This window comes from Phycodurus eques, chromosome 16, assembly GCF_024500275.1.
Source record: "Phycodurus eques isolate BA_2022a chromosome 16, UOR_Pequ_1.1, whole genome shotgun sequence".
NCBI classification, from domain to species: domain Eukaryota; kingdom Metazoa; phylum Chordata; class Actinopteri; order Syngnathiformes; family Syngnathidae; genus Phycodurus; species Phycodurus eques.
This window is the reverse complement of record NC_084540.1, coordinates 21,928,140-21,954,571: the sequence shown is the minus strand read 5'-3', so window position 1 is coordinate 21,954,571 and position 26,432 is coordinate 21,928,140. Positions and strand designations below refer to the sequence as shown.

At 48.1% G+C, this 26,432-nt stretch overlaps 1 protein-coding gene across 2 annotated transcripts; it reads left to right on the top strand.

The window, feature by feature from the left end:
- Positions 1 to 934: 934 nt before the first annotated feature.
- glis2b (GLIS family zinc finger 2b) lies at positions 935 to 26,432 on the top strand. Of its 2 annotated transcripts, none has more exons than XM_061701391.1 (7): positions 935 to 1,116; positions 19,769 to 19,954; positions 20,032 to 20,165; positions 21,756 to 21,911; positions 21,991 to 22,124; positions 22,200 to 22,318; positions 22,394 to 26,432. In XM_061701391.1, exons 2-7 carry the CDS (start codon positions 19,777 to 19,779, stop codon positions 23,131 to 23,133), a joined length of 1,461 nt encoding a protein of 486 aa, XP_061557375.1. In that variant the 5' UTR covers positions 935 to 1,116; positions 19,769 to 19,776; the 3' UTR covers positions 23,134 to 26,432. The 2 variants fall into 2 exon arrangements, with proteins under 2 accessions (XP_061557375.1, XP_061557374.1); XM_061701390.1 differs by having other exon boundaries at positions 935 to 1,572; positions 22,394 to 26,431.

The window sequence follows — 26,432 nt, the reverse complement described above, 5'->3', positions numbered from 1 at the left end:
AAACAAATCGGATATGGCGACCACAAAAAATATTCGATGCCAAAATTTATGCCTCGAGGCAATAAAAAGTATTGATAAAACCATACTTTTGCCGCCCGGAACCATTTGGCCACTGTCCATGTTTACCGCACGGACATTTGTTGAAGACGGACGCAGAGTTGGCCCGCTGATAAACTTGCCCAAAACTACAGAGAAGCAGCTGTGATTTTTCAGACACTATTAAATGCGTAATGTACATATAACATTATGCATGAGTGAGCTGAATGGTAGTTAATTTAAAAAATATATATTTTTGAAAACACCTAAAATGGTAATTGCTGGCACGCTAATGCTTATAGCAAATGCTAATGCATTTAGCTGATTTTGTTGTCTCAAATTCCGTACAGAGTTTATACCATACACTCAGTACCGACATGAAGTTTAAGGGTAGAAGTCTCGCCCTCATAAATGAGAATAAAATGCATGTTAGCAGCAAAAAAAATAAAATATTTTTTTTTTGGGGCCGGGGTTGCGGCGATTACTTGATGAAATATCTCTAGGATAATTGATTCTAAAACGATTAGATAGTTACAACCTTAGTTGTGTATATGTATGGTAAGGTGATAAAACATTTATATGGTTTGCGTGTAGTATAGTAATGTAACGGAGTACAAATACTTCGTATAGGTAAATTGATGCAGTGCCGCCCGAGGTAAGTTGGTAAGAGGTAAGTTGTTGTTGTTATATATAATAATAATGAATGAATATTATTCTATATGTAAGAAAGTCAAAAATATACATATTTTCTGTTAAAGTACTTGTAGTTTTACTGAAGTATCGTTCCCAAGTACTTTGGGAAAGTGTGTGCGCGCGCGCGGATGGGGGCGGAGCCGCGCGCGCACGCCACCGCCGCGCGCGTGCTGGCACACGCTCGGGACTGCGCGGGGCCGCTGTGCTCCTCGTGACGGTGACGGTGACGGTAACGGGGCTGGCCGGGCTGCTGGCGGGCACACGGGCGCGCGGCGGCCGGGGAGACGAGCCTCCACAGTCGGCGGACAGCTTCTTCGTTCGCAGCCACCGAAAGACACGAAGAAGAAGCAGCAGCACAAGCCGCCCCGCCACCATTTTCGCCCTCCGGTGCGCTTTCTTCTTCTTCTCCTCCTCCTCCTCCTTCTTCTTCTTCTTCTTGTTTTCGTCTCTCCGTGTGGACTTGAGCAGCGTTGCCAGTAAGCGATGCGCTCGGACGAGCCCCAGGAGACCACCGCCTCGCGGGCTTGCGTTCGTCCACATTTGGGCCGTTGACACGCGCGCTTGTGGCAAGTCAACGACGGGCTGCCGACTCGGACTGTGTGCCCGTCCGTCTTTCTCGTTTCGTGGGAATAAAAACACGCGAGAATGGTGCGGAAAGGAACCGCCTCTCCAGACACCTAATAATAGTAATAATAATTACAAGAACAACAACAACGCTGCGCTGCATATTTGCCTTTGACTGAAAGAAGAGGAGGGAAGAAAAAACGTTGACGAGGAGTCGCTGGTCTCGGCTCTGAGCGGCACGCAGGACTTTGCTTCGCCAAGTTTGGACTCGCTTCCAAGGTAAGACTCCACTCCCAATTGCCCCCGCGCGATCTCGTGCGTCGCGTCGCGTCGCGCCGCGCCGCGTCGCGTGTGTCCACGAATGCGCGAGGGGTTCCGACAGGGGCGCTGACCTATTTTTCTCCGAGACGCTCCGGCGGCGCGCCCGGAGCCCGCGAGCCGGCTCGGACTCCCCTCACGGGTGCACTTCGCCGCCTCCCGCAAACAAACCTCGCCGCCTCCGTTAAAAAGGAAAACAAATGAGCATTTTACGCCTGTTTGGATCCGAACTATGGGGAGCGCCGGTGGCAAACCCATGGCCCGGGGGCCACATCCAGGCCAACACTTATTTTCTGTGGCCCACTCAAGAAAATCAAGCGCGTCTACTTCATGTTGCTTGCTAAATCAGTTTGCGCCTTTCCTTTTGGCAGAAAGTCACAATTGCAATTGTCCGCATACCCAATTTTTTTTCTGACCAAGTACCGCGTATGAGTACTTAGATTTAAGTACTCGCCGATACCAGATACTTGATAATGCCATTAATCTTGCAATTGTGATGAAAATGTGTTTGACTTACATCAACTATTGCTCAAAACACACAAACGTTTCTGAAATAACGGCATAATCTGAACTCAAATACGACACTTTTTAGAGTAGCAACCTGTAAAAGCGGATGTTTTAACACTGTAGCCTGTAATAAGAGGCAATTCGGTTGAGTGGTGTTTCAGTCTGAACACTAGGGGGCACTATGGAAAAGGAGTACCCCTTATGACACCATTGCTTACTTCTTTTTCCCCAGCCGCCTCCATCGCGGCACCGTGACGGGAGCGCGAGCGGCTCAGCCGAAGCCGAGCGGCGTGGGCGACGGGCTCGAGAAACTCGACGGGCGCCGGCCGGCGTCGTCGCCGCCTGAGCGGAGGTCATAATCATTTGTGTTCTTGTAGTATCGGGGCATTTTTTTTACCGAGACCTGTGCAGACCTACAGTATCGGGATTCCTAATTTTCACGGTCGTGCGACGTGAAAATGAGTTTGATACCTCTGACCGAGACTTCAGTGTCCAATCCCGAAATCTTCCCCCGGGAACAGAATAAAAAAACGACGCAGCTAACGTAGCAGATGTAAAGTTTGGTTGACGTAGAGGAGCAAGCGCAGTGGGCAGGCGTGATGTGGATAACGAGACATTTTCCTCCAATTAAGCGACCCCCCGGCGGGCACATTGTGCCAGACCGAGGATGCCAGCGGAAAGAGCCGGGCGCTGCCAAGGCGGCCCTAACGAGTCATGTGTGGTGGCCGGACGCAGTGGAGGTTGAGGCACGCTCTGGTTTTTATTTAGGAGCAGGGTGGGATTAACGGACATTTTGGACCTCAAATCATATTGTCGCTGGACGAAATACTTTTTCAAGAATCAGAAAAATTGCTTTTTGTTAATTTTTTAGAGGAATACAGTGACTAATTGACTAGTTGAGGTCTTGCTAACATGTCACTTTGGGTCTCTTTATTCAGTGAAGGAATTCCCCGTGATAAACGGGGGATCACCGTATTGTGTTTTGGGACCCCAACAAAAGGTTACGGAAGATTAGCACAGTAGAGGTCAGATAGTTTGTTTACAAAGAAAATGGAAAACAAGGAACTCCTCATGCTTGTCGGCTTTGATTTACGATAACCGCGCGGCGAATCCCAACCACAGGTGCTCGGCAGCCCGAACGCCGCCGCGTTTACCCAATCAGCTGACGTGCAGTTCAGCGGCGGGTCAGCCGCGTTATCCGTCGTCCAGATGCGGACACATCTATCATCGCGCGCGCTACTCTGAGGACGCACGTCCAAACCGAGCCAGCCAGCCGCAGGCATCCCGATGTGCATCTCTGTGGCTGGCGTTTGGGGGGGAGATGCACCCCCCCCCCCCCCCCCCCCCCCCAATCAAAAGGACAATGGAGCTACACGGGATACAAAAAAAATTGCCAGTGAGAGAGCCGCTAAGGTTATTCCAAAAGGGAAGAACAATATCACTGCAACAATACTTCCTTACACAGTGGCGGTCTTTGATGGGCGACGATTTTGTAACGTTAAGATGTCCGCCAACGTTGTTTTGTACAATGGCTGCTTTGGACTGGCAGAGCAATTACACTTTGTGTATTTCATCAAACCAAATATGAACAGCTGCTAGCTTAATGCTAACACAAAATGTAAAATCCCATCAATGTGCTAATGAAGCTAGCATCGATTTTGCATAAGATACAACCCTTTAAGCAATGGATATTTGAAAACACACAGTGCAGCAACAGACAATATTACAATACCCACGCTGGCATGAATATATTCTTTATCCTCTGCGAAAAACGACTAATTTTACAGCAGCTTACTAAGTCACTTAGTCGTGAAACTCTTCTTTGTTAATTATGAACGGCTTTATTATATTGCCCCCGGTGGCCAAGATGTGCACACTAGAAGGAGCAGCACAATGTCAATGGGCATTGAAGCAAGAAATCATGATGCACATACTGTTTAGTTCCTTACATTTTATTTCATTATTACTGCCTGTTTTTACAACGTGCAATTTTTCTTTTGAATAATGTTACAAACAGCCGTGGAAGTGGACAAAAACAAGTTTAACCTTTAAAAGTCCCATTTTAGCACCAAGATTAACCTTTAAAAGTCCCATTTTAGCACCAACTCCAAACTAAGAAGCGTGGTTTTCACCCCCCACAACCGCCAGCCACTCTGCCAACTTTTCGTCTTGAGATCTCGCCGCCACGCCTCGACTGTGTCACCGTCATACCCCTCGACGGCGCGACAGCTTTATGATGGAGAAGGTGGGCCGGCGGCGCTAATGGCGTATTCCTGCGTCAGACAGCGTGTTAGCGGCACGCTGGCGACCCGCAGAGCGCTCTCTCGCACTTGGGCCAGGCTAATAAAAGCCAAAACCGCGTGTGATGTAACCAACAGACCCGTTCTCGCTTCATTCTTACGCTGCGCATGGACTCTGACGGCGGGAAAACAACACTGCTTTCATGAAAATGCGGCAGGAGTGATCGCTAGCAAAACTGCGTCAGCGTGTAGAATTAATATCGCAGCGGGGTTCCGTAGCAGCGGCGGAGGATTATGCTCAGGCTGAAAGGCAAGCCAGCAGCGGGGGAGGCCGGATTACGGCGATCAGTGAACGAGGCCGACTGCACTCACAACACCGTACGCGAGCTCGCTGCAATTTAGTTGCAAATCACACAAAAACAACACAACAAAACAAGCAACTTCCTACAACAAAACCAGTGTACAGTGTTGCCTTGAGACGCGTTTAATAAGCCCCATGACCAAACTTGGAACCTAAAACAATTGCATCTCAAGGAATGGAAAAGCCATTCGTCCGCTGCAGCCTCACAAAAACACATTCAAACTTATTAAACCGCACTGTTGAAATGTATTTGGAACACCAAAAAACAAATTGCAAGCATAAAATGTAATAATAACAATAATAATAATGCATTCAACTTATATGTACTCAAAAACAGTTTAGAATTGCACACATTATTCATTCACTCCTCAGGCACACCTGGTGGCGGTAAACTACTTGCGGGCCCTGCGGCATTCTGACGGAAGCGTGGCTGCCATTCTGTGCCTACGACGCCTCCGACCACCGCCACACATCAAACTACGCTGATTGGTAGCCAATGCGGGTTAAGTGCCTTTGCCCAGGGACTCAACAGAGACATGCGACGTACACTTAAGTGTTGTTGTGTCTGTGTACATGCATGTGCCTTTGAGAGGCGGGGCCTAGCGCGATGGCATGTGCCATCAGCGAGTTGTTGTCATAAAGGTCATAAAGCGACAAGACCTTAATCAATTCTGCCCAATCAACAGAATTGTGAACAAGCAGCGCATCGACTAATCGATCCTTCCGCTCTTCGCATCCTGACGCTTTTCGATCTGTTGCGGCCTCCGTCCAAGAGTGAGAGTGCGCGAGCGAGAGAGAGAGAGAGAGAGGCAGAAGCAAAGGGACAGACGCAGCCCGATGGAGAAGGCGACGCTTATAGCTGCAAAATGGAGTAGCACTTCACTGTGGATTTCAGAAAATAAAGGGCAGTCGGTGGAGGAAGGACATCTTTTTTTTTTTTTTTTTTTTAAACCGTGTTGGCAGAGAAAAGCACTAACAGATGCGAAAGGGACAAGTGCAATTCGGCATCGGCTTAATCGGTGCTCAAAGTCAGCTCGTTGTTGACAATTAGAATCAAGTGATAGCTGAGCTCAGTGAGCCTGACCGAAGGGTTACGCGAGGTGCGTTTCAATACAGGGTAGCACGGCGGGGAGTGTGGGAAGCATGTCGGGGAGTGTGGGAAGCATGTCTGCCTCACGCTCGAGTTCTGGGTTCGAATCTTGGCAGGGCTGATCACGTCAGAGTCTACTCGGAGCGCTACTCGTCGTTAACGTAACGTAAGATCATCTGCTCATGACGTGTTAAAACTGCACACTAACTTTCTGATGGACACGTTCTGGCTTCGTTTTTTTAAGCGTGTCTGCCTCACACATAAACACACACACACACACACACACACACACACACACATATATATATATATATATAGATATAGAAAGTGGATGCAATGGAGTGGATTGCGTCTATATATATATATATATATATATATATATATATATATATATATATATATATATATATATATATATATATATATACAAATAGCAATAAATGGAGCCAACAGGATCTCAAAATATCTCCAATATCTCAAATATCTACACACATGCCTTTATTTTATATAAAATACAGTATTGTATATTGAGCCTCAAAATGTTGTTCCCCGATAATGCAGTTTTTCGGGACAAGGGGGTCAATTGCGTAGCGCGCTGGTGTGAGTTTTTCCGACTGTATTAATTTGCACGATTGCAAAGTCCAAGGCGTGTTCTCGCAATTATCCGAATTGTAGGAGCTCAAGCATATTCCGCTCGGTCTGCGTGTCGTACGCTAGTATGAATCCAAGGTTCAAAGTGGTGACGGGAACCTCCCTCGCAACTTTCCATCATTAGAAGAAAACAGCCAGGCTACACATGCGTTAAATTAGCGCAGGCGCGTCTCCAGAACCCAACAAGCCAGACTTCTCTGTCTCGCTTTCATTCTGTGAATGCATATGATCAAGTCTTATATAATGAGAGCGTCGTCAATGAGGCTGGGGGGCTCATGGAAAGTGCGACGGGAGGGACGAGTTCAAAGTCAGGAGGGATGAAGTGTGGGGGGTTGGCGTTGTTTGCGGGAGAGCGAACAGGACTGGATTTGCCCAGACAGCGAGCCCGGCCAAAGCCCAGACTTGGAACATTTAAAAATACAATTTTTTTTTAAAATGTTTTAAATCGATGCAAATGCTTCCTCATCCTCTTCTGTTCAAATAAACAAAACAAAAGCAACACGATCGATCGGTCACATGACCCCTCCTCCTTTTTCTGTCTCTTCAAACAAGCGCGCCCACGCACGCACGCACGTTCACGGCGGAGGGGACGCAGAATCCAGGGTGTTGGCCGAGCGAGTAAATAATACAAACCAGCTGTGAGTCTGCACCGGACTCTGCTACAGCGCAGGCCCCTTCGTCCCCCATTATCATCATCATCGTCAACTGTATGTTGCATTTAGGGTGGAAAGTAACCCAGGACTTTCCACTGCCTCTCTCGGCTTCACATTGCTTACTGCGATTGTGCCCTGGCCCGAGACACGCTCTGCATATTGTCGGCGTTTTCTCACGATCGCAACGCAGTGCAAAAAAAGAAAAAAGCGGTAGGGTGGGGTCGTTAGAGCGCAGTTGTATATTTTGGAAATGCGCGCCTGCAAGCGGTGGAGCAAACACCTCCAACATCACTGTTGGAAAGCCTTGAAAGAAGAACACAAATAGCCACAATCGGGACAAACTGGAGCATTTTTACCTTCTTTCGATCAAAGTCCGCAAAGGCACGATTATCGGATGTCTCTCAAAAACGATCTTGCGTGATTATCCTGTGGTGTGGAGTCTGTTGTGAGTTATTTCCCCCTCATTTTCGATCGACATCAGCAAAGGTCCGATTATTTGGTATGTCTAAAAGATTATCCTGAGTGATTATCCCATTGTGTGGGGTTTGTGAAGAGTGATTTGGCCCCAGTTCCGCTAAAAGTCAGCAAAAAGGTCATATTGTCGGACGTCTCTAAACGATTGTCCTAAGTGATTATCATGCTGTGTGGAGTTGGTGCAAAGTGTTTTTTCCCAACTTTCGACCAAAATCAGCAAAGGTCTTTTCATACTAAACCGTTATCCTGTTGTGTGCGGTGTGTTCGTGACTTTTTCCACATTTCCGATCAAAATCAGCAATGGTGCGATTACTGAATGTCTAAAAGATTATTCTGAGCCATTATCTTGCGGTGTGGTGTGTGTTAAGAGTAACACCCGCTCGCATTTCTGATCAAAATTAGGAAATCTTATATTATTGGATGTTTGTAAAAGATTATCCTGTTGTGTGCGGTGTGTTAGTGATTTTTCCACATTTCTGCTCAAAATCACCAAAGGTCCAATTACTGGACATCTTAAAGATAATCCTGAGCGATTATCCTGTGGTGTGAGATGTGTTAAGAGAGATTTTTTTCCCTCCCCGATCTGCTTGGAAAACCGTCGGTGCCCCCACCAACGTTTTTTTTATTTTTTATTATGACTACTTTTTTGGATGTTCCTTGGTACTACGACAGAAATCTGATTTGTGGGAGGATACTCACGATTGTCTGCGGAGATACCGCTGTGCGTACACCACACACTGTAGAACAAACAGCAATTTCCTGGTCATGTGTGGGGTCGCTCACATTAAAAAAAAAAAAAAAAAAAAAAAATTAAGAAAATCAGTTACGATGTGTCGAAACATTTTTGTCCCTCCTTTGTGTCTCCCACACAAGGTGGCTATAAAAGCCAATCCCCGAACCCGCCCGCCCTGGGGACTCGTGAATGGTCCGCGCCGGGGAGGAAACGGCGAGACTGCGAAGTGATTAGCGGTTACAGTTTAACGGGAGAAAAATGCCCGGTCAGAACGCAAGCAAGAGCATAAAAAAAAAAAAAAAAAAAAAGAGAAATGTGAGGTCACTCCTTGGGTCCGGCCAGGTCAAGGCTGAGTCTATTCTTAATGTTCGCGTCTCCGGGTGGTTCTGTGACGTCACTCGCGCTACTGCACGCGGGGAAATGATTAATGATTTCCCAAGTCCAATTAAATCAATAAAAGTATCTTTTGGGATCATGGTGCCAAGGAACTATGTCGGAAGTGAGTTGAGGAGCTTTATTGAAAGCTTTAGTGGGTGCTGCTGTTTTGGTGAGCTCTTTCATGTCCATTTGTGAACAGTATTATATCTCTGAAATAGGGTAATGAAAGTTACTACCTGTTTTTATTTACTGATGGGGGGGGAAAAAATGTGTTTCACAGTTCTGCCCTCCAGTTCTGAGGTTCGGGGTTTGAATCTGGGCTTCAGCCTTCCTGTGTGGAGTTTGTATCTTCTCCCTTTTTTGTGTGCTTTCCCCCCCCCCCCAAAATCCAAGTTTTCCATGTATTTGCTTTTAGTTAGCTTTGTTTTACGTGTCTTCAGAATCTGTTCTCAATTGCCTCACCTTCAAGGTTAAATAAATAAGGACATCAATCTTGACTCAGAAACAATCTTTGTATGTATGTTGGGGAGGAGTCGGTTTCGCCTCGGTTGTTAGTGGAAGATATGACAATTCTTCGTCAGCTGCATGTACTGTACATGCATTTCTGCTACATTTTTAAGGGTAATGCGGTAAGATGAGTTTGCAATGATATTGTGCTTTGGGATCATAGCTTTTGGTAGATTCATGGCTTAAACTATTAATAAAGGCAATTCTAAACATTTTCCTTCTTTACCTAACCCCGCGAGTAGCCGAGGTTTACTGTATAACAATGAATTGTTAATCAGTAAATTTCCTAATCGTCAAATACAGCGAGTGCCTCCCTCCCTCCTGGATGTACCGGCGCACAGGTGTCACCCAGCCAGGATGTGGCAACCCGCAGGAGGAAGTTCCAACAGCACAGCGTGGCAATAAAGACAGGCCACACCCACAGCCAGCCGCCGCCTCCCGGAGGCCGTGTTGCGTAAATCCGTGGCTGGGATCGTATTACCGCAGCGTTTGGAACAAGGGGAGGGCAGAAAGTCGCGAGCAGACGAAAAGAGGCTCGGGTCGGCGCGTAGAGCGCACCCGGACAGGAAATGACTGCTAGACAGGAGCGCCCCTCCCAACGCCGCTTGGAGCGCCGCTACCTCGATGCTGGGAAATGACGATTCCCAACAGGACACCGGGCCAGCGCGCTGTCCGCTAGTGTGTGTTTCGGCAATCCGAGTCGGGGCGGCGGCGGCTGACAGACGTGTAATAGCGCCGCAGTCAGTCAGCGGTGAAACACAACCGCAATATTGCTGCTTATTATCCCTCACTTTCCATACTGGAGTCACCGCTATTAATCTGGCCTCAGTTTGAATGGGGGCAAAGAAAGATTTCGGGATTCTTTGCCAATCCAAATGGCGCTGATGGAACATCTCATTGGTGGAGTTTTGGCTTCGAAGCTGTTTGTGGTAGACACCTGTGTCTCTCATTCTAGGCAGAACTCTTTCCCAGTTGAAATTCTGACACAAGGGTGTTTGCTGGCGTTCTTCTGTCGGCGTGTTGATAGAATTTTCAAGGTTTAGGCAGGTGACAATGCTTTGCATTCCTGACCCGACCTTATGCTCATTTCCGCTGCTTTGGGGCGATTGGGGGTTGTCTCCAATAAAAACGCTGGTGGAGCTTTGTGCGTCTCCATGCATGACATATTCACCTCGAGTGCATTTGATCAGGTCGGATCGTCACTAATTGCATTGGCGTCAATGAAGTCCACAAAATGGACAATAATGGAGTTTGGATTTGGATCTGTTTGAATGTTCTCATTCATCCCCAAAGTATTTTTTTTTTGATGGGATCGTTCAAGCGTAACTTGACGTACCTTACAAGAGTCATGTTGGAACAGAAAAAGGCTTCCCCTAAAACCATTTCAACTGGCCAAGATGTCTTTGCGAGATATATAATTGTAGTGATAGTATTTACAGCTGGTTTAGGAGTTACAGTTATGATGCAGCTTGCAGAAATGCCACCCCGAAAACAACGTATGGGCAAAATAAGATTAAGATTTGATTGTTGTTGATCGAGGCACGACTTGGCTGCAACTGCATCAGCTGCAGTTGACTTGGTGTCAACTGGTTTGCTGTCTAAAGAAGTGCAAAAACATGACTTCAGCTCTGGGAAGTGGAACTACATCCACACTATGGCACAACTCTTCTAGCGTAGCATCATTCTGCTCAGTACCAAACTGGAACTGCATTCAGAACTTTCATTTTCCCCATAACCCATCAAACAAATGTAGCTGAATTCCCATCCCGGCTAAAAAAAAAAACCCACAGACCTACAGTATACGCAACAACAACAAAAAAAAAACATCAGACCATCATTTCAAAATTGCTTGAGTGCCCCAAATAGGTCTGTTTTGCTCTAAATACAGTGAATCACTATGCTTGTAAAAGCCTGCAAAATCTGAAAATGTGAGAACAGACTCCGCAGGAGCAGCCAAGAAGGCTCACTTCCGAAACGCAGCCCTTATCCAGCAACCCCAATAAACCAGATGCAGCTTGGATCGCCAGGAGAAGAACTGGGGGTGTTGATCTTACGCGGCCTTTAGGAAAACAATAGAGATACGCAAGCAAACCAAAAATAAGACCCTGCACGCACGCAAAACATCTTTCGCTAAATATGTCGTAAAAAGTGAGCTGTTAACTTTTATCGTCTTTCCTGCATTGCCCACCAACCCAGCAGTTCCCGACTGTTTTACGCGCTTTTGGCCTGGCTTCTATCGCTCGCCGCCACCTCCTCCAGTTGCTTCCCTAGCGAGAGCGCTGCGGCGACGCCTCCGCTTGGCCCGCCGCGCCACTTCCGGGCGCTGCGATTGCACGCGGGAGTCGGGGGATTGCATCACTGCCTGCGGAGAGCCCACAGGAATGGACGGCGAAAGGGGGGTGCGTGAGAGGTGCAAGGAAGGGCGCATATGGAGTTAAGGAGGAGGATTTGAGGGAATAGAGTTACATCGAGAGTGCGTTTACATCACGCAAGACGCAATCTACACCAGAGGTGTCCAACTCAAGCCCCGGGGGCCAGATGCGGCCCGCCACATCATTTTATGTGGCCCGCGAAAGCAAATCACGCTCGTCAACGTCCGGGATTTCTGCTCAAACCTGTACCCAAATTCCAAATTGTCATAATAACAAACAATAATGTTGAGATATTGCATTTTTCTGTTGCCAAACCCTTCTTCTACAGGAACTTAAACAGTACGTTGAACAAAATATTATGCTTGTCTTTTGATTTCAAAAGTAGCTATCCCTCAATTTGTTGTGTAATGGTAATAATATGATTTGGTGATTAAACATTTCACTATTCTAACGGCCCTCTGAGGGAAATCATAACTACAGTGCAGCCCGAGACAAAAATGAGTTTGACACCCCCGATGTACACCATGAACTAGTGACTAGCAGCGTTCGCACTGCCGCTCAAAGCTGCTCTGTTCGATGAGAAAGGTAAACGATACGAAATGGAGGTTGAAGTCGACGTACGAATTTCCCGGCTTCCGTCGGAGCCTGAACAGAAAGGAGTTGGTGAAATGTGTATAAAGGGATCACAATAGTACAGAGCAATTTACTGTGTATTTATTGATCGATACAGACTTGCCCCGTCGGTGTCAACAACAGAAAGTATGCGTCAAACAGGAAAGAAAACAAAAACCACCGCTACAAAAAAACTAAGAACGACAGAGGAATCGATGTCATTTGTGTCGTACATTTCCCGCGCACGATTGTTCGAGTTTACATAGTATCACATTATTTCCATAACTGACGCAGCCGTCACCGTACGAAACGTTCGTGGCAAACTCAAGTGTGGCGTCTGGTACAAACGTGGCTTTTACGGCTACTACCTGAGGCAAGAGGCATTTTGGTGCCAAAGCAAGGCATATCCTGTGGAAATGAGTGTCAACAACACTGCCACCTACAGGAACTGAGTGGAACATACCTACTTGAGCTTCAAGTCGCCTCGCGTCGCTCAGTTGGGCTGTCCAAAGTGATGACCGCAAACGTTCACTTTGACCTTACTGGAATTTATAAACAACATTGTCTCGCCGAAAGGTCCAGTGACGTTATCACGAGAGTCGACGTGAGACCGCACGGAGGTCGGAAAAACATGGATTAGAGCTTGTAAATGTGACTGACAGTGAGGCCTCCCCCGCTGCGTCGGCCCACACCGCTATGTCGTGAAATGCCCCGCGCCACTGTAAGATGACTCACCGCCCTTCAAAGCCCACAGTACCATTGTGCGAAGTGCCTGAAGCGTAGTTCGTCCTCCGAACGTTTTAGTTGATTAAAAACGTACGTTTCGAGTGTGGGGGAGGGGGGAAGGTGATTGAAAACTCCCTTGGCTGTCACTGAAGCTACAGAAGCTGTCAAATAGCTGGTTGTCGGTTTACGTTGGAGAACAGCGGCGATGTTACGCAAATTTGAAACATTGGTAACATCGGAACATGTCATAGTCCCTACATATCACTAACCTACGCTAAGGCCGTAGTACAGTCAGAATTAAGGTAATGATTTGTATTAAAAACTTCATACATCATCACATCACGTGTGCTCACGCCAGATTTTTGCCTCGAGGACTTGTTTGTAGGTCAGCAGTATCTTTACGTGTGTGGTGTTCTGTGTTGGGATTATCAGAGCCCACCACCACACGCAGAACGACCAAAACTGTTTCCGGTTAAATGGCAAATTCTGTGTGTTCATGTGTGCGCTATGTAGCAGATTAAAAAAAAATAAATCATAAAATAAATAAAAATCAGGCCGTCCACCCTCCAGCCACCCCAACCGAGAGTCGAGCCGGGTCACTGTGCTGTGCGGTAATCCCGGGTTTACCAGGCCATAAGGCTTACTGACACGATGTGAAATCTGAAGTCAGATGGCTGTTTATGGATCGCTCGGGCAGTAATCTCTCAGTACAGATTGAGTGCAAGCCACATCTGTGTCCGGTATGAGTGTTTGCTCTCCAAATAAAGTCCACGCGGAGGTCGATAATGTGACCGAGGCTCCGTGGAGGGCAGACCTCCGCCACTTCACACGAGCGGTGCAAAACTTGATGGAACCTCAAATCCCGACTTGTAAATGGGGCGCACGTAGGTCACCTGTATTTTTTTAATTCGCTTGTTTTTCAATTCTGCTGAACAGCGACAATATGGACAATATAATGAGATCCAATGCAAGAATAAGGCTGAATAAGAACCAGAATATAAGAAACAGCTCTCAGATGACAGTTGAAGACTCTCAACTCGAATTCCAACATCCCGCTAACCGACAGATAGCCTTGCTCATTGAGCTGCCCGTCCTTGACAACAAACCGCAAGCATGACTCGCCCTCCTCCCGCTTGACTCCCACCACCCAGCCTTCCTCCTGGCACCAAACACGCGCCCTCCATCCCTCCATCCCTCCATCCCTCCATGCCTCCCTCCCTCCCTCTCTGGAATTCCTCAGTCTCTGAACGCCCTGGCGGGAGGCCATCGGTAGCTTCCTGTTACTTGGTCGTGGCGCGATCTCTTTTTTCCACTTCTCTTCTTTTTGCACGCTCTAATTTCTTAATGATGCATTTATTTTCTATTTGTTTCCTGTCAGAACGCAAGAAGCCGAAGCGTTTCAACAGCCGTGCAACAACTGGATTGTCCCTAATAGCCTTCTGGCTCTCTGACCGCTGTAGTTGCATAATACTTTTTTCCACTTTGCACTGATAGCATGCATCAAAAACTTGATTATTAATTGTCTGTTCATTTTCACATCATGTAGCAGAGAAACCAGAGAAGAGAAACGCATGCTAAAAAAAAAAAAAGAAGAAGAAATGAGGAAACAATGACAAGAATAAAAAGGTAGTGGGAGAGAGCGGGCCAGGAGGACGAGTGGAAACTGAGGTTTCCTGTCTGGAAAGCTCCGAGCTGTGCGTGCTGCTCATCCATCAGCTGGGCGGAGGACATCCGCAGACCGGGCCTCTCGTCTGAATGATTTGCGTTTTTAAAAGCCAGCCGTTATTGGCGCTACACGTGTGCGTTCGGTCCTCGTTCTAGCGTCCGCGGCTATCAAACATCCCCCGCAAAAGAAATTAGATCAATCAATCAGATCGTAATCATTCATCAGAATCATTTTTGATGGAGTCTGTACTATTACACAATTAACTACGAATGCTTGGTCGTAGACAACCACAATTGCTAACCGGGGACATATGGAAAATCAACTTTGACATTTTTTAAACATCTCCTGCTCTGGAGGGAATCTTGATCTTGACAGAGGTATGTCACCTTTTATTCAGAAACCTGGGAACTTTATGAATTGTGCAAGATTTTGAATCTGTGAAATCCCTCATAACGGCAAAACCCTAACAGAATATACGACTAAACTTGTTTTCTGCATCCTTGCGAATGAGGGCAACGGCCGTGTCTTGTCCAGGGACCGAAACTTTGGGATGTGTCAGCACCTCGGTCAAGCGAACTGGCTGGACTTCCGGGTTTCGGACTGTGGGAGGAAACCCACAGAAAACCCACACGTGGAAAGTCCTCACGGAAATGGAGGACCTTCCTACTGCGTCTTCCGTGGCAAGACTCTGCCACCGTGACACTGTGCGTGCGTGAGAAGGAAAGTCTTGCCTAGAGATGGCTTAACCCCCCTTCAGACCACCTCCCAGGGTCACAGTGGGAGGGGTCATTACAGCCTGACTCGGTGGGGGCCACCCGAACACAAATCTCACACCTGAGGGTTGTTGTTGATGACGACGCCTGCGGTTGCTTTGTGCATCGTCAGATCAGAAACACGATCTTCATGCGCCCAGATCTCGTCGAGCTAAAGATCAGTCGTCTGGATCAGGGTCGAGAAGTGATCCACGTGAGCTGAGCCTCGCAGGAGCACGAAGGTCCACAAGCCCACCGGCCTTGCGCTACCTTCATCACCTCACCTTTATCACACCTTCACCAGTTCCCTCCAGGATTTTGTGGGCTTTTTTGGTCATCGTTACTTCGTAAATCATTATTTACTACAGAATGAATGGTACATTTGTATATATAGAGGGCTGGCACGCACTTGTAAAAAGTACATTTCTTGTCACCGACATTTGCATCAGAGCACATACAGGTGAGCGTGCCTCTATCACTCAGTGATTAAACTTCAACTAACATTACAAACAACATTGCACAGGGTGCAAAACAGTTTACCGCCACTCTCATCAAGGAACGGAAAATGTTTTGCACAGCCTTAGCTGACATTTTTGTTTCTGTTTCTTCACACTAAAAACACTCTAGCACTGTTCTGCAATTGAAAAGAGAGGGTTTTTTTTCCAAGGTTAATCTTATTTTTTGCAAATTTTGACAGCCACAACGTTGAGTTTTTGGTGAAGTTACAGTCAAGAAAGTTTTTGTCAGACCCAAATTGGAATACACGAGGTAATTGAGAGAGTGTAATCTATTTCTACACAGATTGCCTGGATTTCCTGAGTACTTTTGATAACAAATGTCTCTCCAAACGTAACCTTCAGTCCTAAAAATCATAGTTGTGTTGTAGTCAATCTGGTTATGGTATATGAGATCATTTTTGGCTTAGTTGATATTAACTTTGATCTGTTCTTTGAATGCGCATTGTCGGATCGCACGAGAGGTGATAACATAAATCTTCAGGATCAAATTGAATAAATTGGACCTTTTTTTTTTCCCTGTAGCAGGGTTGTGGCATTTTGCAGTAGTCTTCGCAGTTCACTGTCCCACACTGGCAATTCTTCAAAGTCACGTGGATCAATTGTCGTATCGTAAGAGTGTAATCGTATAGAGACCGGATCGTATCGTCTAATCGTATCATCGTAAGAGAGCACCTGAGCCCACCTCAATCCCCGCGGGTCAATCCATAACCCCACGTAAGGATATTTTGCGCAAATGTATTTCGTTTAAATGTATGCAATGTTTAACAATTTTTTTGCTTAGGTTTATGCAAACTTTCTTGGGTATGTAATAAATAAAAACCAGACAAAACAAATGTTGGCGTAGGGGACCGCTGTGATTGGTGGAACTCCACAGAACGCGGCGATGTGGAAAAGTGGCGGCGATCGGACGAATGGATGCCATTGCGACATCGCAAATTTCTGCAGGGACCGCTCCACCGACCTCTAAAGATGCTCGGGTCCGTCGCTAATGCAGGGTGACGCAGGATCAAGTGGGCCCACACGAATCCTGCCCCCACCTCCTCCGGGCCCTGGCGCATCCTCACTTTGCCCCCCTTCCTTCTGCCTCTCTTACCGGCCATCGCCCCTGTCCTCTCTCCGGCCGCTACACGCTGTGTTTACTCTGCCCCACAGCGCCAGGGCCCCGCTGAGGGGACAATGCCGCCTTTCAGAAAGACTGTCGCCCCCACGGCCGAGCACGGAAGTCCACTTGGGGGCGGGGCGGGGCGTGGGGGGGGGGGGGGGGGGGGGGGTTGACGTTCAACACCCCTTCCCCAAACTTAACAGCCACCCGCCAACTAGACATGCACACGCGAGCGAGCTGTGCGTCTTCCTCTTGCTCCGCTGCTTCGTCTCTTTTCCCCCCCCTCCCTCATAGACCCTCAGATCAGTACCAAAAAAGATCCAAATACTGTGAATCACTTCCCAACCAGTCCAAATTCTGAAGAAAGTCCGGTGGTGGTCGCCGAGTCACCACAGGGATAACATTAAAATACAGTAACTTAATGCCCCTGACGATGCTTGATCTCGGTCAAAAAGTGTTATAAAAAACATTCATGTTTAAAACTCATCAAAACATTGACTGTGCATTTTCGTTTGTTTTTCTTGCAGTACTCGTTAAAAAGCAGAGAGCGGCCTCGACAAGGGAGGTTAAGAGAAGTTGTTTTCTGCATCCTATAATAATGACTTACATGCCGTGAATGTAAAAAAAACAAAACCAATCGGATGAAAAGTGGCAAATATGTCTGTGAGTGTGTATTCTTACGCCGCTGTCCAAACGAGTTCATTGCACACGACATCTGGAACCACGTACAGTATGTCGCGTCTGTCGTAAAAAACCCAGGAACCCCAGAATACCCAATAGCGATTGAATCTTGTAGGTCAGTTACCTGTATACATTTTGTGTAAAACATTTTCATGAATACGTCAACAACAATTTGTATTTTAGGTGTTGTTTCGCTTTCTTTCAGTGAAGAAGTTTGACAGCTTCTCTTTGTGGATATCAATGAAATCATTCATTTGCTGAATCATTCAGCCAACGGCTTCATCAACTAATTGTTTCAGTCTTCCAGTTTTCGGATGGCTGGAAAAGATGTCGACGTGTTCGAGACAGGATGGATTACAATGCTTACAAGGAGGGAGGCCGCGTTTGTGTTTGCCCCCCCCCCCACAAGGGATGAGAGTGGGATTTGTATAGAAAAGGTTAAGCTGATCTCTGCTCTGCGCCTCTGGGTAAGGGGCTTACTCATTTAGTGGATGACAGGCGATTTTCTGCTTCTTGAGCTGCAATGTGAAGCCACCGGGGTGGACGTGCGGCCGCAGTTACAGTGCGGTCAAGGTTGCGCACATCCCGTGCACCGTTCACAGCGACAACCAATAACAGCAATCCCCCGCCTTCAAAATTTGCCATTTTTAACCGAAATCGAAAATGCAGATGTCATTCTTGGATTGCATTTACAGGTGTGCCAAATGAAGTGGCCTGAGTGTGGATCGCTTAATCAGTAAACATCATTCCTTTTCAGCAACGACTCTGCCCCTGCCGTTTTTGTGCATCTATGAAAGCGGTGGGCGTCCCTCATCGGGCCAGCGAACCTGGCGACCCCCGTGCGCCGTACCTCCCAGACACATGGCCTTGCTCATGTGGCCCCCGGCCAGTGGCTCTCAAAGCCCCCCATTCACCAGTGTATTGCCGTGAGAGAGAGAGAGAGTGGGGGAATTTGTTGAAATTAATGTTTAATCAATGACTGCGTGTGCTTCACTACACACTAGACGCACATTTGGCGTAATCTACTGAATACTGGACACTATTAACTGTGCGTGTGATAGCGTGTGCGCTCTGAAAATGCCCGGAGGAGATGTGAAAGAGTTTATTTTGAAAGTTAGCGGTTTACATTACTAAACAGAATCCTGGCATAGCTAGCGAGTTTCCTTTTTCATCCTGGAACTGGTGGTTGTGTTTGTTGTCATCTCTTCTTGGACTTTTCAGAATGATCACGGTAACTGGTGTTTAACATGAAAGGAGACGAATCAGATGAAATAAAAACAACAACAAAGATGTGAAACTCAGCGGCCGAAGTGCTACTCAATTGCAGAAATGTCTTTTGTTTTTGAATTTGCACATATCAGAAAATGCGGTGAGTATTGCCTCCAAGTGGGTTCATATCCTAATTGCCGTTTATGTTAACAAAGCAATTGATTGTGAGCCTTTTGTAATGGTTGAAATGACTTCCGCGAGCGGCGATTTGCATCGGCGATGACGCCGGTAGTGGAACTCAGAGCGACATCTCGATGAAGCGTCCTGCCCACAACCCTCGGGCAGGGTCGGGAGGTCAGTGTGTTTAGGGGAAGCAGGTGGTGGGTGGAGTTGGTGCAGCTGGACTTAAAAGCCTGGAGGGGGACTTACCGGTGGGGTCTAAAAGGTCTGTAGGGTCTGAAGGTGCACGCAGCGAGGTTGGGAGGTCGGTGGGGCTGATGCGACAGGGTGTGGGGGGGCCTGGCCGAGGGGTGGGGCGGATGAGGGTGACCATCTGGATTGGATTGTAGACATTCCTCAGGAATAGTGCGCGAGTAAAGGTCAAGATGGGAGAAGAGAAGGGAGAGCCGGGGGGGGGGGGGGGGGGGGGGGGTTGTTCTCTCGGCTCAACAGTGTTTGTTTTGCTTTAGCTTACTCTGTGTTTCAGTTTACAATTGTGGTGAGTTTATCATTGTTGGAGAGAAATATTTCCCCAGCAGGAGTGTGGAATTCCAGATACATTGAACCTGGTAAATATCACAGGTGCATTTCGTTATCAGTTACACTTTGACTCTGTTTTACTTTGCTTTCCTGAAACATCTGAGCGGTCCTTTGCTGGCTCCCCTTGGTCTAACGTAGCCCCCTATACGTCTGCATGTTTGTGCAGGTGTGGCCATGCTTTCCCTGGACGAGCCCCTAGACCTAAAGCTCCCTCGCCGGACCAATGGGCGGGACCGGGGGTCGCGCTCGCCCCCCCTTTCGCCGCCGGTCCCCAAGCGGGCTCGCCATCTCCGCATGGCGGACGACGGCACCGTGGTCATCGATCCCGCCTCCCCGGCGTCACCGCACACAGGTGGTTAACATCGCAAGACGACAAACAGCCCTCACCTGAGACCGCATCTCACCTGTGGATTTTTCTGTCTGTCTTAGGTACGCAGGCCGTCCCCCACGACCGGACAGATACCCCCACGCCCCCCGCGGTGGATCTGAGCATGTCTCCCTCCTCCCTTCGTCACACGCCCACCTCGCCTGAGATGACCAATGGCAACTACGCTCCCTCACTGGTGAGGACCTGTAACCCTACCTGGAAAATAATCAAGACCCAGAAACCAGTTTCCAATCGTCAAGCTTATACACGGAACCGTTGGAGCACAGTTTGAACTTCGAGGTTCCGTGCCATCAACCTTTTCATGCATAACTTTGACAACAACGCTATCATTTGTCATGTAACTGCGGATGAAATCGTAAAGTGACGAACGTCGCGCGCCGGTTATGTTCAGGTGAAAGGGAGCGGAAGATGAGCTTACCCTCGGAATATTCTCCTCTCACCCACGTCCCCTATTAGTGCGCCAACAATCCGACGCTCGGTGAATTCTGCTTCACACGGCGGTTGCGGATGGTGGACTTACTTCAGCCAATAATTTGATTTCAGAGAAGCACAGGGCGTCCTCGGTTTAGAACGGAGGGCGACGTAAGCCGAATTTGTCCTACATTGAGGGCCCCCTGAAGTAAGTAGGATTTATGTCCTCGTTTAGCTATGATGTAGCTTCACCGAATAGTTCAATGGCTGCATTTTTTTATTCATTCCAGTGGGACGGTACGGTCTGGTTTGCTTGTGTAGATCCTTGATTGCGTGACAGAGTTGTCACTTCCATGTTACGTTGGCGAGCTGCACTGTCATTATGTCACACTATTTACATAGCTACAACCATCCCGCCTACTAACAATGTGGTGGAAATGCAAGTCAGATCAGGGCTGACTGAACTTCACCCCTTGGTGGAAGCTTAACAGTATCAGTCGCTTACAAGGGGTGGCGAGTGTGCGTCTGAGAGTGTCTGCTAAGTGCCTCGTGTGTCTTCACAAGTTTCATTCATTGATATGAAGCAAAGCGTGCGTGCGTGTACATGTATAATCCGATTAAGGACAAGGTAGAGGCACATGCCGACTAATTCATTTGCCTCCCAATTGAATTGAGACAAGCTGGCTGGAAGCATTCACGCGCCCCCGCGTCGCACCGAGATAGCTCCCGTCGCCGCTAAATACTCCGCACTTACGTTGACCCCACACGGAGGCGAGGAGGACGCCGTCTCTCCGTCTCACACACTTCCTCCTTACATAACAACAGCAGCTCAGTTTCACGCGGTGAGGCAGAGACGAGCGGGCTAAATTGGTTTTCCGAAACGTTGTCACGTTGGCATGACTAACATAGCTGCGAGTCAACAGGACAATGAGCCACAAGATCCATTTGGGACTATTGCTTTCCAACGCACTCGCATCAGGTACATCCGCTCCGAGCATTTTCTTCCCTGCTTCCGTTACACGACACTGTCAAGTTTGAGTGTGTGAGCCCCAGCTGAGGTTCTGAGAAGCTCACAGCTCTCATGCCAAGCTCAGAGATGACGGGCGGTTTTGGAGTGCACAGTGGGCAACTGCATGAAGAAAGGAAGGAGATTTATCGGAAAAAGAGAGAAAGCTCAGTGCGATGTCAACCATTTTGTCAGTACGCTATCAAACAGGACACATTCATTATCGTGAGACCATCAGACAGTTCCTGCTGTGACGCTTGCTTTGCCTTTTCTTATTGCCTCTGGAATAAAAATGTCACCAGTGCGGCAGACTGGTCTTAATCTTTTCGCTTGCCCCTCCGCCCGCAGAATTCCCAGCTCTCGCAAGCCTTTCAGTTTTTCGTGCCAATCGGAGCCGGGGCGGGACTTCACCTGCCATCCTCCATGTTCTTTGGCCAGACGAGCGACACAAGGGCCTCTCCCGACCTCTCGGCAGACGAACAGCTGGCTTGCCGCTGGAAGAAGGTGCGACCCAGGAAGTGGAGATTGGATGGGGCCATCAAGAGCAACATGAACAATTTAAAACATGTCTCGTTTTCTACAGTGCCACCTGCTCTTTGACTCTCTTCAAGACCTGGTGGACCACGTCAACGACTTCCATGTCAAGCCAGAGAAGGAGACAGGGTACTGCTGCCATTGGGAGGGCTGCGCTCGCAAAGGGAGGGGGTTCAACGCCAGGTGAGCGTCTCACACGCCGGTAACACGCAGTGGGTGTCGAGAAGCAGAGATTGATGTTGTTTTGCACCGCCGCAGGTACAAGATGCTCATCCACATCCGCACGCACACCAACGAGAAGCCTCATCGCTGTCCCACCTGCAACAAGAGCTTCTCGCGCCTAGAGAACCTCAAGATACACAACCGCTCGCACACAGGTCAGCGGTGGAGGCGCACGAGCCCATTGAGACCGGTCCGATCGTGTCCAAACCTACCTTTCGTGTCCCCCGCAGGTGAGAAGCCCTACATATGTCCGTACGAGGGTTGCAACAAGCGCTACTCCAACTCAAGCGACCGCTTCAAACATACGCGCACACACTATGTGGACAAGCCCTACTACTGCAAGATGGTGGGCTGCCTGAAGCGCTACACAGACCCCAGTTCTCTACGCAAGCACATCAAGGCCCACGGCCATTTTGTGGCTCAGGAGCAGGGCTCTCCGGGTGGGGTGGGGTCCTCGCTGAAGGGAAGTCAAAGCGGAGGTTTCGCTAGCGGGGGTGGTAAGGATTCAAAGATGTCCTATGTGAGCGGGGCGCACATCATCGTCCCTGGGCCGGGGGCTCTCCTAGGTGCCCGCAGTCTACAGGGCGTGGGCGGATCCCTTCCGCTGTCCCCCCTCAGTCCTCGACCCCTGGACCTCAGCACATTGGGTTGCCCTAGCTCTCCCCCAGGCGGCTTTGGAGGCGCTTCCGTCTTGTCATTCAACGGCTCCGCTCTAGGCCTGGCCAAGTCGTCTCTGCTCTCCACGGCGTTCGCCTCCTCGACCCTGTGCGTGCCCGTGGTGCCCATGCTGGGGGCGGGCGCCGAGCGTAGGGCCCAGAGCCTGCGGGCCAAGAAAGGTCGAGGGGAGGAGGCTGAGAACCGGGTTACTGGGGGGGTGCTTAACCTTTCCACAGGAGGGTCTCATGATCCCTTGTCCTGGGTGGTCACCCCCCCAGGCACCGTGGTGCTCAAGCCAGCTGTGGTCAACTGATACACACACACACACACACATTCCAGAAGAGCTCAGGGGGTCGGGATGGGAGCGTGAACGTACAGGCGGTCCAGGCTGGCGAGGGGGGGGATCGGTCCACACAATAGCTTCAAAGAGGATAGAATACGTACAACGATATGGAGACTTAGACGACGCCACATTTTAGGAGAGTTGTAGAACGCGGGCCTCTTTTGTTGTGGAGGGGCTCAAGAATATTTGTATAACGCAGCCTGACCAGGGCTCCTCGTTTCTTGTTTGATACTTTATTCGTTCCTTGCTTGTCGGTTCTGTGGACGGAGCCCGTGAACGTGATAGTCTTACAAAAGTCCTTCAATTCTTTCCGGTATTTATAAAAGATTATCGACCGTGTGCCTCTCGCCGAGCAGTGAGATAATAGACGAACTCTCAGCTGGGCAAATGCGCACGTTGCTTTGTTTTTGATCGTATGACTTCCAGGCTTCTGTGTTTCAGACAAGCTTGCCGGACCAAAGCAAGTGAACGTAAAGCGTCTTAAACGGTTCGGTTACACACAGCACTTAACCTGGTTATAGTCACGAAACCTCAAAACTGCTGCTAACCTCTTGGTGTGACTGGGAGCTAGTCTCTTTTTTTTTTTTTTGACAATCTATCCCCCATTTTGGGGAGGCCGACCAACGTGGACTAGCCCGGTCCAGCGTAATGTCTTGCCAGGCATTGCAGACCTGGAGCTTTTAGAGCAATCCGAGGACAGACAAACGGTGTTACATCACCTGGCAAAGACCAATAATGACTTCCTCTTTAGAAAATGGAAGGCACTGTAGTTTTGGCTCCCCCCAGTGGCAGAATGAGAGGCACAACATCCCCATTGGATAGGATTGGCACAACTTTTTTGCTCCTGGATTGTCCAGCTGCTTTCCCGTAATGGAATCAACACGGCCAGTTTGTGTACGAAAGGCCCACTGTGGTGATAAACACTGGTGTCTTGTGTTTTCTTAAAGAGCGACCCGGCTGAAAACCAGCTGTGAAAAACAGATGGCCGTCCACGAACTGCTTCACTTAGTCGGTGGATGTTTTGTTCTGCGTTCAACAAACTGTGCCAAAAATGTAACGTAGGTAAAGTGAGATGTACGCATTGAGCCGGGGGGGGGTTCCAAACACTCAGTGAAAAGTACAGCTGGACTGACAATGAAGCCACACTTTAGCAAACTGCCTCATTTGAAGAAGAAGAAAGATTTTGGTTTGATTAAGCAGTCGCCATGCACTTAGCATAGATGCCATTTCTTCTTCTACGTTTTATGGAACGTTACTGTCGATTTTAGCTGTTGGGCGGGTGGGGCGCAAAACGGCTGAGGAGACACAGAGAGGATCAACACATTGACCATTTCCCTCAAGAGATTTCCATCTCCTCCTCCTTCCATCTGTTCCATCGGAAGCTTTCGCTTGGCCGGCGCCCACTTTTAGATAAACCTTGTCGCCACCTTCCATATATATTTTATCTGTATGTGTTTGGACGAGACATTCTTTTTCTGATGTTGAATTTGCTTCGCTCGTTCTGTGTGAAAGCTGCTCTGACTTCAGCTTCTCTGCTGTCTAACGGCTGAGTCTTGATGAGGTTGAAGAGGAGGATGAGGCGGTGTGGGATGCGCCTGTTGATTTCCAGAGAAGAAATGTTTGAAGTGCTCCGCAAGTGGACAATGAATTAGATGAGAGCAGGCAAGTCAGAATAGTGTAGGTTTTCATCTTCAGTAGGGGCAAGGAAGTGGATGCTGTATCCCGATTAGTCACCGGGAACAAATAAATGGCCCCTAAAATAGACTTCTCCCTTTCCAATCAGGGGAAAAGGTGCAATGATCTCAGTTCTTAGGTTTTCTTGTTCACGTGGCCGTTTAAGAGTTGCACTCTCTTCCTCCGGCTTAGATAAGAGGAAATACCGTGATTACAAGTCATTTGTGACCGGTCCTTCGGCTGAAGAGAATCTCTCGCCATGAGCAATGTCATCAGAAGCAGGTGCTAAGTAGGCGAGACGTTTCAGTTTCCATGGCAACAGTGAAACCCACAGATGTATCGGTGGCTTTCCTCCTCCTCCTCCTCCTCCTCCTCTTCTTCTTCTTGACTGTTTCCCCTCGGCAGGTAAAGCTGAGGACAGCCTCGGCTCGGCAGCAGAGATCTGGATGACATGCGGCTCCTCACAGGATTTACACGGCGTCCGTATCAAATAAGCTCCATTCATCAATTTAACCCTCAAGTTCTGTCTGTAATAAAGTTGCACTTTTTGATCCCGTCGTAGGTCGTGGGAGGCTCGTCCATCCCGTGTGTAGCGCTTCATTCATAGAGTCATGTATGTAAAACAAAAAACAATTATCCACTGAATTTAATACATTCTAAAAGCGGTACTTGCTCCAGGAGATTTTAAACGACACCAGTGGGGGTGATAATGTGTGTTCACAAGCTCGGTCAGTGTCATTTGAAAAAGGGGTGTCATTGACTGGAGTGCTGGTGTTGCACAAAGGGTTAATAGTTAAGACGAAGGCCAGTCGAGGCCTGTTCCAAGTTCTTTTCTTTTTTTCTTTTTTTGCACATTTAAATCGAGATATAGTCCCCTCCAAAAGTGTTGGAACGGCAAGGTCAATTCCTTTGTTTTTGTTGTGTACTGAAGACATTTGGGTTTCAGATCAAAAGATGAATATGAGACAAAAGTTCTGAATTCCAGCTTTTATTTCATGGCATTTACACCGAGATGTGTTAAACCACTCAGGACAGAGCACCTTTCGTTTCAAGCCCCCCACTTTTCACGTGAGCAAAAGTATTGGAACACGTGACTGATGGGTGTTTCTAGTTACTCAGGTGTTGCCTTTTAGATTGATCGCTTAAACATAAGCACCAAGTGGAAGGTCTTAGACTGCCCAAGTCAATCACCGGACCTTAACCCAATAGAGCATGCATTTTACCTCCTGAAGGGGAGAGTGAAGGGGAAAACCCCCCAGAAACAAACAAGAACTAAAAGAGGCTGCAGTAAAGGCCTGGAAAAGCATTTCAAACGAAGAATGCAACAGTGTGGTGAAGTCAATGGGTCTTACTTGCAATAACTTGATGCAGTTATTGCAAGTAAGGGTTATGCCACCAAATATTCAATGTTATTCACTTGAAGTTCATTTAATAAGGTCTGTTCCAATACGTTTGCTCCCTTGAAAAGTGGGTGGCTTCAAACAAAAGGTGCTCTGCCCTGAGTTATTTAACACAACTCGATGTAAATACCATGAGATGAAAGCTGGAATTCTTTTGTCTCATATTCATCTTTTGATCTGAAACCCAAATGTCTT